Source organism: Brachycentrus maculatus, unplaced genomic scaffold, assembly GCF_059751285.1.
Source record: "Brachycentrus maculatus isolate JH-2025_06_01 unplaced genomic scaffold, ASM5975128v1 h1tg000439l, whole genome shotgun sequence".
NCBI lineage: Eukaryota > Metazoa > Arthropoda > Insecta > Trichoptera > Brachycentridae > Brachycentrus > Brachycentrus maculatus.
Genome location: NW_028281187.1, coordinates 573025 through 586251, shown reverse-complemented (window position 1 = coordinate 586251; position 13227 = coordinate 573025). Strand labels below are relative to the sequence as shown.

General features: G+C 30.4%; 1 protein-coding gene across 1 annotated transcript in view; it reads left to right on the top strand.

Annotated features, from left to right (window-relative positions):
* The first annotated feature begins 5055 nt into the window (after positions 1 to 5055).
* LOC148302588 (C3 and PZP-like alpha-2-macroglobulin domain-containing protein 8) overlaps positions 5056 to 13227 on the top strand; it is a 102972-nt gene continuing 94800 nt past the window's right edge. Inside the window, exons 1-3 of the mRNA XM_088271379.1 lie at positions 5056 to 5228; positions 6138 to 6285; positions 7099 to 7307. Of these exons, the coding sequence (XP_088127505.1) occupies positions 5056 to 5228; positions 6138 to 6285; positions 7099 to 7307 (530 nt within the window). The remainder of the gene's footprint in view (positions 5229 to 6137; positions 6286 to 7098; positions 7308 to 13227) is intronic.

Here is a 13227-nt window from a genome sequence, read left to right as displayed (position 1 = left end):
ATATATATATATATATATATATATATATATATATATATATATATATATATATATATATATATATATATAAATATATATATCTGATTAGCTTTGTGTTTGGATTTGGTAGAATGGTCGGCTGTGGCCTATTTATGCGAACTTTTCCGCATCTCCCTATATACTGTTGACTGTTTTTTGTTTAATAAAAGAAATTGAACTCAAAAGACGTTTTTACTTTTGTTTTTGTATCTCTCAGAAGGACATGTGCGTTTTTTCTATTCCTTATCCGAAAGAATCGCTCACTAAAAGACGACTTAGAAATCTTCTTAGACATCTCGAATTGTGTTCGTTTTTTAAAACAAAAACAAACTTTTGTCGGCATCTATTTAATTATCAGATAATTGAGTTGTCTCTCATTCGAAAGGAGTCGTTTGTATTTAGGAGCCAATCGGTTGACATCTGTCACGTCTATGGGCTTCCGTAAAATACTTCCACAAAATAATGTCGTCCTGGGAGGGTAAGGACTTTGCTGAAACAAAAACAACGATTTGTCTTAGCTGTTATTATCGCTACCCCCACCCCTCGTTTCACTCCCACCTCACCCGCTCCCCTCGTCTGTCACGGGAATATTACGGGATTATTGTTCTTCTAGTGTCCCTTGTTTTTTTCGCATTAGGGTTGCCAAAAATACTGTTTCGTTAATTAATTAATACACTTCTATTATACGACTGTCCAATTCCACATCTATCAAAAATATAACCAACATACAAAAGGAATCTAACAATGGAGCATACATATACCGATCAAAAATTATGCGCAGAATGATGAACGTTACATAAGTTAAAAAAGCGATTAAATTAGATTTAAAAAAATCCGTTTTATTTTTTATTTTTATAAAATCACATCATATTTTACTGTTTGGTTAACGAAATCAAACTTATCAATGGCGAATGAATTTAAATTAAAATTGATTTTTATGGAATTATTCTCGATAATTCCGAATATTCTCTCTCAGTACAGAAGGTTTTTAATTAAACGTTTCTGAATATTAATAAATTAAATATAAGTAAACCGGCTTTATATAAACCATCCAGCTACATAAGAACTGGTAAAAATACGCTGTGAGATAGCTAGACACCATACTTACGTGTTATATAATACATCTTTAGAGCACATTTTGATTTTATTTCAGTTTTAACGTTGTACAAGAATAAAAAAAATAAACAAATAAACGCCAAGTACGTAACCGTTGAATTAAATTTCAATTTTATTGAAAATATTTTTCAGTACTGATTACGACCGACCCTTTTCCATTCAATAGTATATAGGACACTCCATAAAATGTATGCAGTATTAATTTGATCTTTTATTTCATGAAGGCAAAGAGATCAGTCCAGCCCTTTAATGAAATGATACTTTGGTTTATTTTCACCCATTTTTAACTTAAGTTTTGCTTTAATTTTTGATTACTTAAGTTTGACCGAAAATCGCATGTGTTAAACATTTTGTGTAGTTTAAAGTGTGTAAATGGTGCTATGGTGGTGAATGGTGGTATTGTTTGCATGCTGTGGTAGTAATTGTCCTGATGAAGAGACGGGTACATCTCGAAACTGGTAGACATAAATATCTCGGTGAGTGGTAATATACTAATATTATAAACATTTTTGTAAAAAATAAACAAGTAAGGTTTACTTGATTATTACCACTATTTCTATTAGAATAAGTGGTTTTACCAATTAAAACTGAAATTGAAAATAAAGGATATTACCACAAAGTGAGTGCCGAATTAATGAAATTATGTTGACCTCCCCTAGGAATTTAACCCAGGACCCCAGAATAGTAGCCAAACGTGCTTAGTACTACACTTTATTATTTTATTATTATTTTTTCCTTTATCTTTATTTCTTTGTCATAGCTAGACAACATATATACAGGTGGAAAAAAATTAAACCTAGTTTAATTACCGAATATCTGTCTCTTCTCTGACACTGTCTTTCTCATTCGCACTCACGTTCAATTGTATTGTTATTCTAATAGAGAATTTATCTTTCGCTCACATCGTTTTAAAATATCAGAACATAAGTCAAATAAAAAAAATGTAAAATTCATCCCTGAATTTATTTCTGTCCCAGGAGAATATGGAACTCGTTATCGGCTTTGGGTTATTATTCTTCGAGCCGCGAGTAGAAGGCTGGTGAAGAGGGAAAGGAGATGGGGGAGGAGGCGGAGAGAATGGAAGGGAACGAAAAAGGTTGAAGAAGTGACGTTTATTGGCTTCTCAAAGTGCCTGTCTTGTTTGCCTATAATGATATTAAATCAATTAAAATCTCATCGAAATTACCAAGTCAATATTGATTATTTGAAAAAATAAATTCATTTTATGTTTTATATTCCGTTTTTTAAGGTTAATATTTTTATTTCATTATTGAAATGTTTTGAGACCGTTTCTGAAATATTTTCGATGAAAAGCGTATTTTCAAAATTTTGAGGGTGTCCAAATCCTTGTTCACAAATGTGAGTATTCTTCACTTAGGAGTTGGAAAAGTGATTAAATTATAAGCATAATAAAAATTAGAAAGCAGTTTTTTTGTTGTTTATCATTCAAGAATGTGAAATAATTTGTGAAAAATAATTCATACATTTAAATAAGAATCTCTGCAAATTAAAAAAGCTTACATAACTCAACCATGCTGTAAAGATTTATGCCAACTGTACTTACATTCAAATGAAGTTTTTCCTATGAATTGATTACACAGAGCACTAGTGATCACTTCAACTAGCCAACGGTAGGTCATAAACCTAGTAAATATCTAGCGTTCCCTATTCCCATCTAAAAGGACTTCTTATTCTGTGTATGACATATCATTAAAATCTTGAAAAAAATAAATGTAATTTATTTTACCCATCAATCTCAAAGCTACATTCACGGTAGTAGAAAACTCAAATCGTTTCACTGCTGGGGTAAGTCAATTGTGGTTTTATTTTAAACACAAATTTTAAATTTCGTAATTTTTAATACAGAATCGAAAATAGAACCTATTTTCGTGCGTGAAATCGACTCGGAATCGAAAATAAGAGTCAACCTATGGTAGAGTGGGTTTGAACTCAGAAACTTTGACTCAGAGACCACAACACTTTTTTTTTTCTCAGGTTATTTGTCATACTTTATTTAATAATTAATATTTTTTACACAAAGAAAGTAAATTTGTTGATATACTAAATAAAATGCAATCACATATCGCTCACTTCTTTCAACAACGTCATTTATCAAAAATCGTCAATTTTCAGTTTTGCATGTTTTCGGAATGCCCAGAAAATGTACTTTATTCCAGAAAAAGTGGCATATTTTAAACTAAATATTTACCCGCTATAGGGCAGACAGTGTTGTTTTTGCATTCTGAAGAAAATGTATTGTTTAATTTTTTTTATATACCTACTTAATATTTTTCAAATGGAGAAAAAACTTTCAGGTATTACCTAAAAAGATCTGTTGCACAATAAAAAGTTCAATAATTGGCTTGATATTTATTTTTAATACATTTCATTATATTCTTAAACTTTGAAAACGAGTTTTTTTATATATGACGTTGTTGAAAGCAGTGAGTGATTTGTATGATTGCGTTGTAACGAAAAAAAGGGGAAATTCTAAACATAATTTATATTCCAATTATTCTAGAAACTCTACCTCTCACCCTTGCAATTTAAAACTATAATTTGAAATTGTTTTGGCCTCCACCTTTTCATCTAGGAGTCCAAAAAGCTAAATAAACTCATTACTAAAAGCAAACTGAAACTTTTTGTGCTTCATTCAACAATACGTACTCGTTTATAATGTGTCGGTATTGCAGTAATTGTGTTTACTGTAAAAGCTCCTAAATATTCCTTCAAATTTTAAAGCTCAGCGAAGATGAAAGCTTTTCTCTTGTATTAGTTTTTCTTGGAAACAAAGTACGTTATTTCAAATTTAAGGGAATATTTGATAATCATGTTTTTTCAAAACATTAAGGATTTGTTGATGTTGTAAAATAAACTTTGTGCATCATATCGTTCGGTAAATATTAAAAACGAGATCATAAATAAATGATTTGGTTTTGAATATTAAATATTTTACAACAAATATCGAGAAAGTCGTGATTCTTTTGTAAGATTTACATATGTTATTCATTATTTTAGAACAATTATATTAAATCATAATTATCACCCCTGCCTTATTGGTATAAAATATAAAATGTCATATTGCCTCCCACTAGTCTGATGATATCGGTAACGACGAAATCCGGTTACTGGTCAAATAAAAGAAATGTCGTTAAATCGATATGGTTGTTATTTTATTTTATGTATATCATGATCTTTTTATTGTAAAAATGATTTTCATAAACCATGGGTCATATTGAAAGATTTTTTAAAATAAATATTTGTGTTCTTATTATTTGCACAAATATATTTTTTTGTTTATCTAAGAACCTGTAATTAAATCAGAAAATCATTAAAGTAAAAAATAAACAAAAAATGTCACCAAGTCGTGGAAGGGTCGATTTGAACCTATAAAATCTGAGAATTTGGGACACTCACCAAAGGACTACCACCTGACTTAAATATAGTGAATGAATTTATTAATTTTTATATCTATCTTCATATTTCGTTATTAATTGAATTATTTTTGTATTTATCAAGTGTGTACTTATTTATTTACATACATTACATTTAAATATTTTTATAAATTGCGAATATAATACAAAATATTTATAAATTGTAACACAAAAAATGTGTTATGTTTCCAAACAAAGAAGAGAGTAGACAAAATTTATTCTCATGTAAGAACCAAAATTAAAATTTTTTTAAATCAATGTGTTTCACATGAAATCCAAGTTGATCTTCCTTGTTTTGGAATAGAAATTGAAAAATAAAATATAAAAGCAATATTGTTCAATAACCTTAGTGAAAATTCATCGCGGTTTTATTAAAACATCGAAAACGATTCGACAAGGCGTATAAATATGGTATCATAATAAATACAGCTCGGGGAAGGAATTATTGGAAATATTTACGCCTCGGGTCATGTTTGTTCTCGTTATAATGGGAGCTCGCGAGGGGGTGGATGGTAGCGTATGGCACCCGCACGTAAGGGATCAAATCTGCCAGATTACACCTCCAGCACGTAGCCTTAACATGGGTGACCGGGAAACGGCTAAGAATGGATCAATTACTATACGAAAGAGATTGTTTATCAACAGTCAAATTGAAATAATGTATCTATTAGTTTGCGGTCAAATTGTAACAAATGAAAAATAATATTGTAAAAGAAGAACACATGTTTTTTACCACTATATTTTATTTTATTTTAACGAATAGTTCCAAAAATTGACTTTATATTTAGACCTGAAGATAAAAGCATAACTCCCGAAACTATTCCTTATAATAAAATAAACTCAAGTAGTAAAAAACAAGTGATCTTCTATTACAATTTCATCATGTCTTACTACAAAGTATATGCCGAACCAAAAATAAAAACATTATTATTTATTTATTTAGAATTAGTTGTGCTAAACCATATATATTTAAAAAAAAAGCAATTTTGAGTTTATTAATGTATACACGACTATTTTCGAGAACTATAGATGTTCTCATTAACAGGTAAAAATTCATACTTTGAGTTTTGTATTTTCATGATTGATAATCTGTAGTTAATTTACTCAAAAGTTGTATTTTACGAATGTATTTTAATATTTAGATGCAAAACAAATAATATTGAAATAAGCTTCCATGCTAAATATAAACATTGATTTTTATCAATACCTACAGTAAGTGAAAGATATATTTTACATTTTATTTTGGTTTAATCTTGTATATAAAGTGTATCTTGTGCCACAAAAGGAGGAAAAATGATTAAACTTTTAGTAAAGTGAAATTGGTTTTCCTATTTTTCTTAACTAAAATACAAGAAGCACAGTTTTCATTTTTTTCTAGAAAATAACGCCGCTGGTAATTTAAAATAAATTTAAAGAATGTTTGTCATTATATGGGGGTTAATATTTCTAAGCTAACATACAGCAAAACATTTCAAAATCAAAACATAAGGCATGCCATTCTCTCTCTATACCACTGTTAAGATGTTAGGAAAAAATGTAACGGAATAATCATTAGTAAACAGTTTAATATATCAATATGTTTTTACAGGCTGAACTGGTCGCAGTGGAAGGAAAAGAAATCGAGAGTCACTACATCCTGGCGAGGGAACCAATCCTCAAGTGGAACTCCACTTCAAACTGCTACATCCTGATTGAAGGAGTGGAAAAGCCTCTGCAGGTACATTTCGAACAATCACAAATTTTATTTTGATATAAATAGGGGTTTTTCTCACATTGTCTGACTGCTTAATATGATTTAACCATCTACTTGCCATATAAATTCTTTTTCGAAGGATGCATACATATCCAGCAGTAAGAATGAGCTCAGATTAAAAGAGGAAGAAAAAAATATTGGTGTGTTTCAATATAGAATATCCAGCAGTCAGTAGTCAATATATAAATTCCGCCTCCGCAGTGAAATGGTCAGCACGCTCAGCTACCGCACTGGAGGTCCCGAGTTCAATTCTCAGGGGGAGTCAAACAAATAACAAGATTTTTTGTGAAAGGAAACATTGATAATAATGGTGACGTATTTTGAAACAGTATATTATTATTTTACGTTTTATTTGAATTATAATTTTTATGTTTTTCTAAATTTTCTAAATTATTCATGACTTTACTTTTATTTGTAACAGAGTGTAATAATTTAAGTCTATGAGAGACAAATTGTTACGTTTTGGTACGATTTCATGATTTCAAATGAGTTTCAAACAGGATTGGTCACGTTAAATAATCAGGAATTCTAACTTGTAAAATTGTTACGTTTTGGTATGATTTCATGAATTCAAATTGGTTTAAAACAAGATTGGTCACGTTTCTTCGGAATGTTAGTTGAGATTTCGATAGACTACAGTAAACAGAACAGATTTGTATTTAAATGATTTTTTGTGCAATATTAGAAATGCAACCTTTTGGTGTGGACCTTCACAAGTGTGGATCGGTTTAGTGGTGTTCGCTGAGCTTGTGGTTCTCTATCGTTCTCTATCCCTAGGTGGGCACGCATGCCACGGTGAGCGTGCTGTCGACGTGCCCGTGCGACCGCGCCGCGCAGCTGGCCGTGGTGACGGGCGGCGCGGCCACGCACTGGGCGGAGCGGCGCGCCCCCGACGCGCCGGGGGCGGCCGCCGTCATCAGGTGGGGCGGCCGCAACCAGCCCGGGTACTCCTTCGACGGCAGCGTTGTCTGCAAGTTCAACTACAGGTAAACTTAATCAATTGAAAAATTATATCAAATGAACATAAGACCTTGAATGTTTTCCACAGATACTTTGTGGCATATTTTATAAACTTAATCTATTCATTTCTGAAATCTGGCCCGGCTGCTGAAAAGGTTGGCCACCCATGCTCTAACCAAAAACTTCTACACACAAGGTTTTTGGTGAGAATGTTTTAGAATTAAATAAACCCTGATGATGAAGTTCTTGTCGAAACCAGTAGGTTAAATTGTATTAATAAAAAAGTGGTTAAAACAAAGTTGATTAATTTTATAAAAAAAAACATAAAACCTCTAACTTTTATCACAAAATCTTCTCCTTCCTGGCTCCATTCCAACTTATCGTCTTTGTAGACTTTAAGGGTTAGCTCTCCTCGTCCTCGGGTTTTCGGTCCTTCTATCATATACAACGTCACCTAGGTCATGCCTTCGAATCATGTTATCTTTCTGTATCGTCCATGAATTTTTTAATCTTCTTGTAGAGACCTCCATGGTAATTGCCTGGTGTATAATATGTTCAGGTTCTCCACGTCCTATGTGCCCATACCATCTCAATTTCCTTTCTTCTGCCTTACTATTGATGCCTGTGACACCTGGGCTACGTAAATTCTTTATTTTGTCTCTTTAGAACACTCCAGCTAAGCGTTCGCATTTCAGCAGTTTCTAGTTACATAGAGTAGGTGTTATACTCATACACCGCCCAGCATATCACAAAATGTTAATGATGAATTAAAACAAATAAAATATTCAGCGTCAATTATATTTTTTTCGAAATTTCCACATATTCATTCAAAACGTGTAATAAACATATGGCACCGTACTCAAATCATCGGTATTAATATATTTCTATGTACAACTTGTAGGTTAAAAAAAATAGTGTAATAAAAATAAATAATAAATCAGGATTATCTCTTTATGAAATTACTGTAAGATTCTGGTCTGAAGTTAAATATTGAAATGAAAATAGTAATATTGATCTTATGCGTAATTGAATCAGAAGTCTCATGCATTGTAGTTACAACTACCAAACTCTACACATTGTGTTCTGAAACTCACGAAAATTAGAGACGATGCGTGATGAATGAAAATTGTTCCCAAAACATTTGGTGTTGCTTCATTAGAGAACTATTTCTGGACAAAGGTTTCTGAAACATACATTCATTCCATATTTTCCACATGTGACTGAATAGAATCGAATGTTTGAATGCAGGATTAATTTTTTATACGTTTCAAGAAAGTTTTGGTGAATTAGCCATAGATTTTCAACAAAAACCAGCAGATGGATTTAAAGAGAAAAAACATACTGTTTTCTATGTAGAATGGGGTAAAAAATTTGTATTTGGAACTATGAAACCAATAAGTAAAACACACGTAGTGTAGAAAAATGAATAGCAATAAAAAAAAAGGCTTTCCTGACTAGTGGAATTTAAAAAAAATCTTTAAGTTATTTTTCAAAGGTACTGACATCAAAAAAACTAAGTCTAGAATAGTTTGTTTCACAAAAAATGTGCTTCTCTCTTTGTCATATAATTTTTTTAAAACTTTGGTACTGACTAGCCATTTAAGGTATTAAAATTGTAATTTTAATTATTAATGTTTTATTTAGTCAAGCAGTAAAATGGGATTTTTTTATTCTCTTTTAACTAAGTTATTCTTAAAGCGGCAATATTGCCCTTCTGTGATCTTCTAGCGATCTTCAAAGGGGTATTAGAGGCCCTAGAAGATAGTAAAGAGAACTGGGATGTAAGTAATTTATAATCATCCTTCTTCTTCATTTTTATATTACTTACTCATTTCAAATATACATTATAAATAAAACAAGAAATAGAATTTTATAAAGCTTAATTATATTAATGATTCCCAATAAGTAAAAGAAAAACCTAACTTGCATTCATAAAAGAGAGAAACGTGTAACGAAAATGCACTTTTAAATTCGTTTTTGATTTGAAAATATTTAATTTATATAAAAGAGTTTAAGGTGAGAGTTACGTAATTTTTGATGGGATATTATGTAAATTTTTTCCCCTTGTTGAGAAAAAGCTATTAGGTAACAGAATTGTCTCTTTTTTTAATTTAAATAAACAAAAGTCAATAAGTGGTATTTTACATACATAATGATGTATCAGAATTTTTTTTTTTGAATAAAGAGTAAAACATAGTAAAACACTTGTTTCTTACTACTTGAGTTTATTTTAATTGTGACGACTAGTTTCAAAATCTTTGCTTCCATCTTCCCTTCTCTAACGTATCCCTTTATAATTTATATAACTGATAATTGTTTATTATGTTTTAGCTTACATTTAGACCTGAAGATGAAAGCATAGCTTCCGAAATTAGTCGTCATAATTCAAATAAACTTAAGTGGTAAAAACAAGTGTTTTTTTTACAATTTCATCTTGTCTTCCCACAGAGTGAATGCCGAAACAATAAATAAAGATGTAATTTGTTATCATAAAAGATAATAATTATAAAATATAAAAGAGAATGAATTCAATTTATATAACTGATAGATAGCCCCATAGAGATTCTGATGTTACGAATACATTATTGCATATTAAACCATTAAACCAGAGCATTAGTATGTTATACATATGTATTTACGAAGCTGCGGTGCAGAAATATTCAACATTAGTTCTGAGAACTTTGGTTGTTCATTGTCATAACACTAGTGATATGAGGCTGTGTTTGGAGCAACCTATTCAGTACTACCAATCCTCTCACCCTCTCATCCTCTCGCTCAACCCATTCTATCGGGAATGTAATGTATGAGATGGCGGGCGAATCGAATGTCTGATTCCATGCCAAATGTTTTTGTTTTGAAATAATTAATGGTACGAGCATTGAATTCCATTTTGCTGCCGAATTATTTTATTACAATATACGTAACCTACTATTTATTGTGTATTTCCAAATATAACATCGTAGAGATAAAATTTTGAAAAAAATAAAAAAAAAACTATAATAACCAAAGATTTTTTAGTTATTTTGTGGTTTTGTATTGGTGGTTTATACTACATTTCTTCAAGTTTCATAATTACAACAATTTTGATCAAGGCAATTGTGAAACAATCATCATGATCAATATTATTGTTTCACTCATTTCTTGAAATATTAAAAAAAATATTTAATCAACCTTTTAAAAATGCCCGAAAAATTACTTTTTAACTATTGAAACCTAACTCTTCATCTATTATCACTTCCTAGGTTTGCCTGTACCTTTCCCTTTCGACCCCTCATCTGATCTTACATACTTCCTTACATTTCTTATATTCATTGATTTTACAATTACTTAAATAAATAATATTGTCATTATTTGATCATTTAAACTACCATTTAATATGTTTTTCTTTTCTTTTGGTTTTAATTTTATACAAAGAGTATTTAGCAACTAATTTCGGACAACTATGTTTACAGGGTACAAATCTTGCATAATAAGTCAGTTAAAAGTTGATTGGAAGATATTGCTTCTTAGCAATGCGCTCTAGTGTATATTTTTAATGTAAAATAAGTTAAATAAAAATAAGTAATTTACGAATATTTTTTAAATTATTAATGTTCTCTTAATACCACTCACCAAAGTAAAATAACTCGTTTGAATAGCTCTTTTTTTCGGTAATCCAACATGAAAAAAATGCTCATGTGAAACATGCGCAACAAATTATTTGTTCAATATATAGAAAGGATCAAATAAAATAAATGTGAACTAATCTATGTAAGGATTATGTAAAACATGATTCAAATGGAATATCATAAGAGAAAACTGACAAGGATAATAAATATTTATATTTACATAAATTTATACGAAAAATATGACGGATTAAATAGAAATATTCACGGTATTTGCATCAGCAAAATAATATAAATTATTGTTGTAAAGTATTTGTTTTGAAACGTGATGTGGTAAAATAATTTCCTATGCTTGAATTTAAGCTGAAACATCACGTGGAATAAAGTGTACCGAGCTCCATATATGAACTCGTAGCTAACAATAATATTAGCCCTGAACAAAGGCCACTACAGTCAAAACATAATGAAACACAAATAACATTCTAGTGCCTATAGCAACCCTTTCAATCCCGCTATTCTGCAAGCTCGTCAATATTCCATAGCGTCGCTGCGAGAATATGATAAACGATATAACCCTCTAACCCATGGGTTCCCAAAATCGACTGGGCTCTGACCTATCTCACAAAAATTTCAAATCTTGGGTCCCACCTCTTAGCTGTCGTAGAAGAAAATTGGCATAAATAGCTGAATGAAATATCAAATGTATCACATCCTTTTTTTTTAATTCATCTTAACACTGGCGAGGACCCACTCAATATTCACTCACCTGCTCAACCCATTGTTTGGGAAACCGTACTCTTACCCTTTTTCTACAATTTCTACAAATTTTCTTAAGAAACGCTGAAAAATGTTTAAATAACTTTTTTTTAAATTATTTTATTATTAGTATTATTTTATTTATTTATTATTTTTTTGACATCTCATCAAAGATGAAGAGAAGAATATGGAAGTCTGGGCATTTACGGGGCTGACGACCGTCATAGGCTGGTTTAAGTGATCACTTTACAAACGTGTAACATTCACCAATTCTACCCATTACTGATATCTACACTACTCAAATTCTAATTGATTTTGTGAACAAGTATTTGGACACACTCAAAACGTTTTAAATAACTAACGTTAATCAGGCACTACGAATAAGTGTTTTTTCTTTCTTATTTATTTTCACTTATTTTGTTATTTTCTTATTTATTTTGTTATAACATTAATTATTCTCAAAAACCGGTATAAAACTTCCTAAATAAATTTCAGGAACTCTTTCGTTTTAATTTGCATTTTTTTTTCTCAGAAACTGTTAAATAAGGTTATTTGTTTTGAATGATAAAAGGTTTAAATCGGGTATTAAAGAACAAATTGTGAAAATACGTTTTTTTTTTGGTTGATACTATGATAGGCTTTTCCTTCTTAAAAGCGACTTCTTGCTACCCTCTCTTAAGTTTTTAAGTCAAAATAAGTCATTTGCCTATACTGTAGATAAAAATTCGTTTTATTATAAATCCTCCATAATTAATTTTTTTTTTTAAATTTTCATCTCCTAAAGTACTTAACTGATTAATTGAAAGTTTTAACGCAAAGTTGCATTGAAATGCGCGTGAATTTTTATATGTACATGAGATTTACTTTTGACAAGTATAAAAGTTGTTTTTTAACAGCCTTTTTGACCGCAAGGGCAGCCCCATCTGTTGAACATAACAGTAACTTACAGTAAATATTGTAAACATGTATTTAAAAAGACAGAATGAACCACATCCTTAAGAAAAACTAACATAAAAATTAATTGTTGTACATACTACAGAAGACAAATATAATTGAACGTGGTTCATCAATCTCTAAAAAAGAACACGATCGCTGAAACCAAAAAGCAATGGGATAATAAATTGTTTGACGTTATCCGATATTAGGTAATAATTTAAAAAGCATTCTTCAAAGTAAACCCCACTTTAATTAATTAGGTGAAAAGTTGTGCACAAGTCAATTAATTTTTCGACGCTTGTATTTTCTGCACCCTCTTTCCCCAAAGCTTCCGTTTCCTGGCATTTATCTGATTGAAAACGTAGTAAAAAAACCTTTTAATCAAAGACAATGGAGGGGAGTGGCTCTGAATTCACCCGTCACGATATCGGATACTAAAGAGAATATCTCCCTAACTATATTTGAAGAAATGATAATTCTTTTCTTAAGGAAATTGTTTTCAATTTAAGTTTGATAAAAATATACATTTTTCGTTGAAATTATCTGCAAAAAACTGAGTTTAAATACATAATTATGTTAATTGTATGATTAATTTATTCAATTCCTACCAAAAAAATGTAATTATCAAGTAGTTTTTTTTTTCGGGATT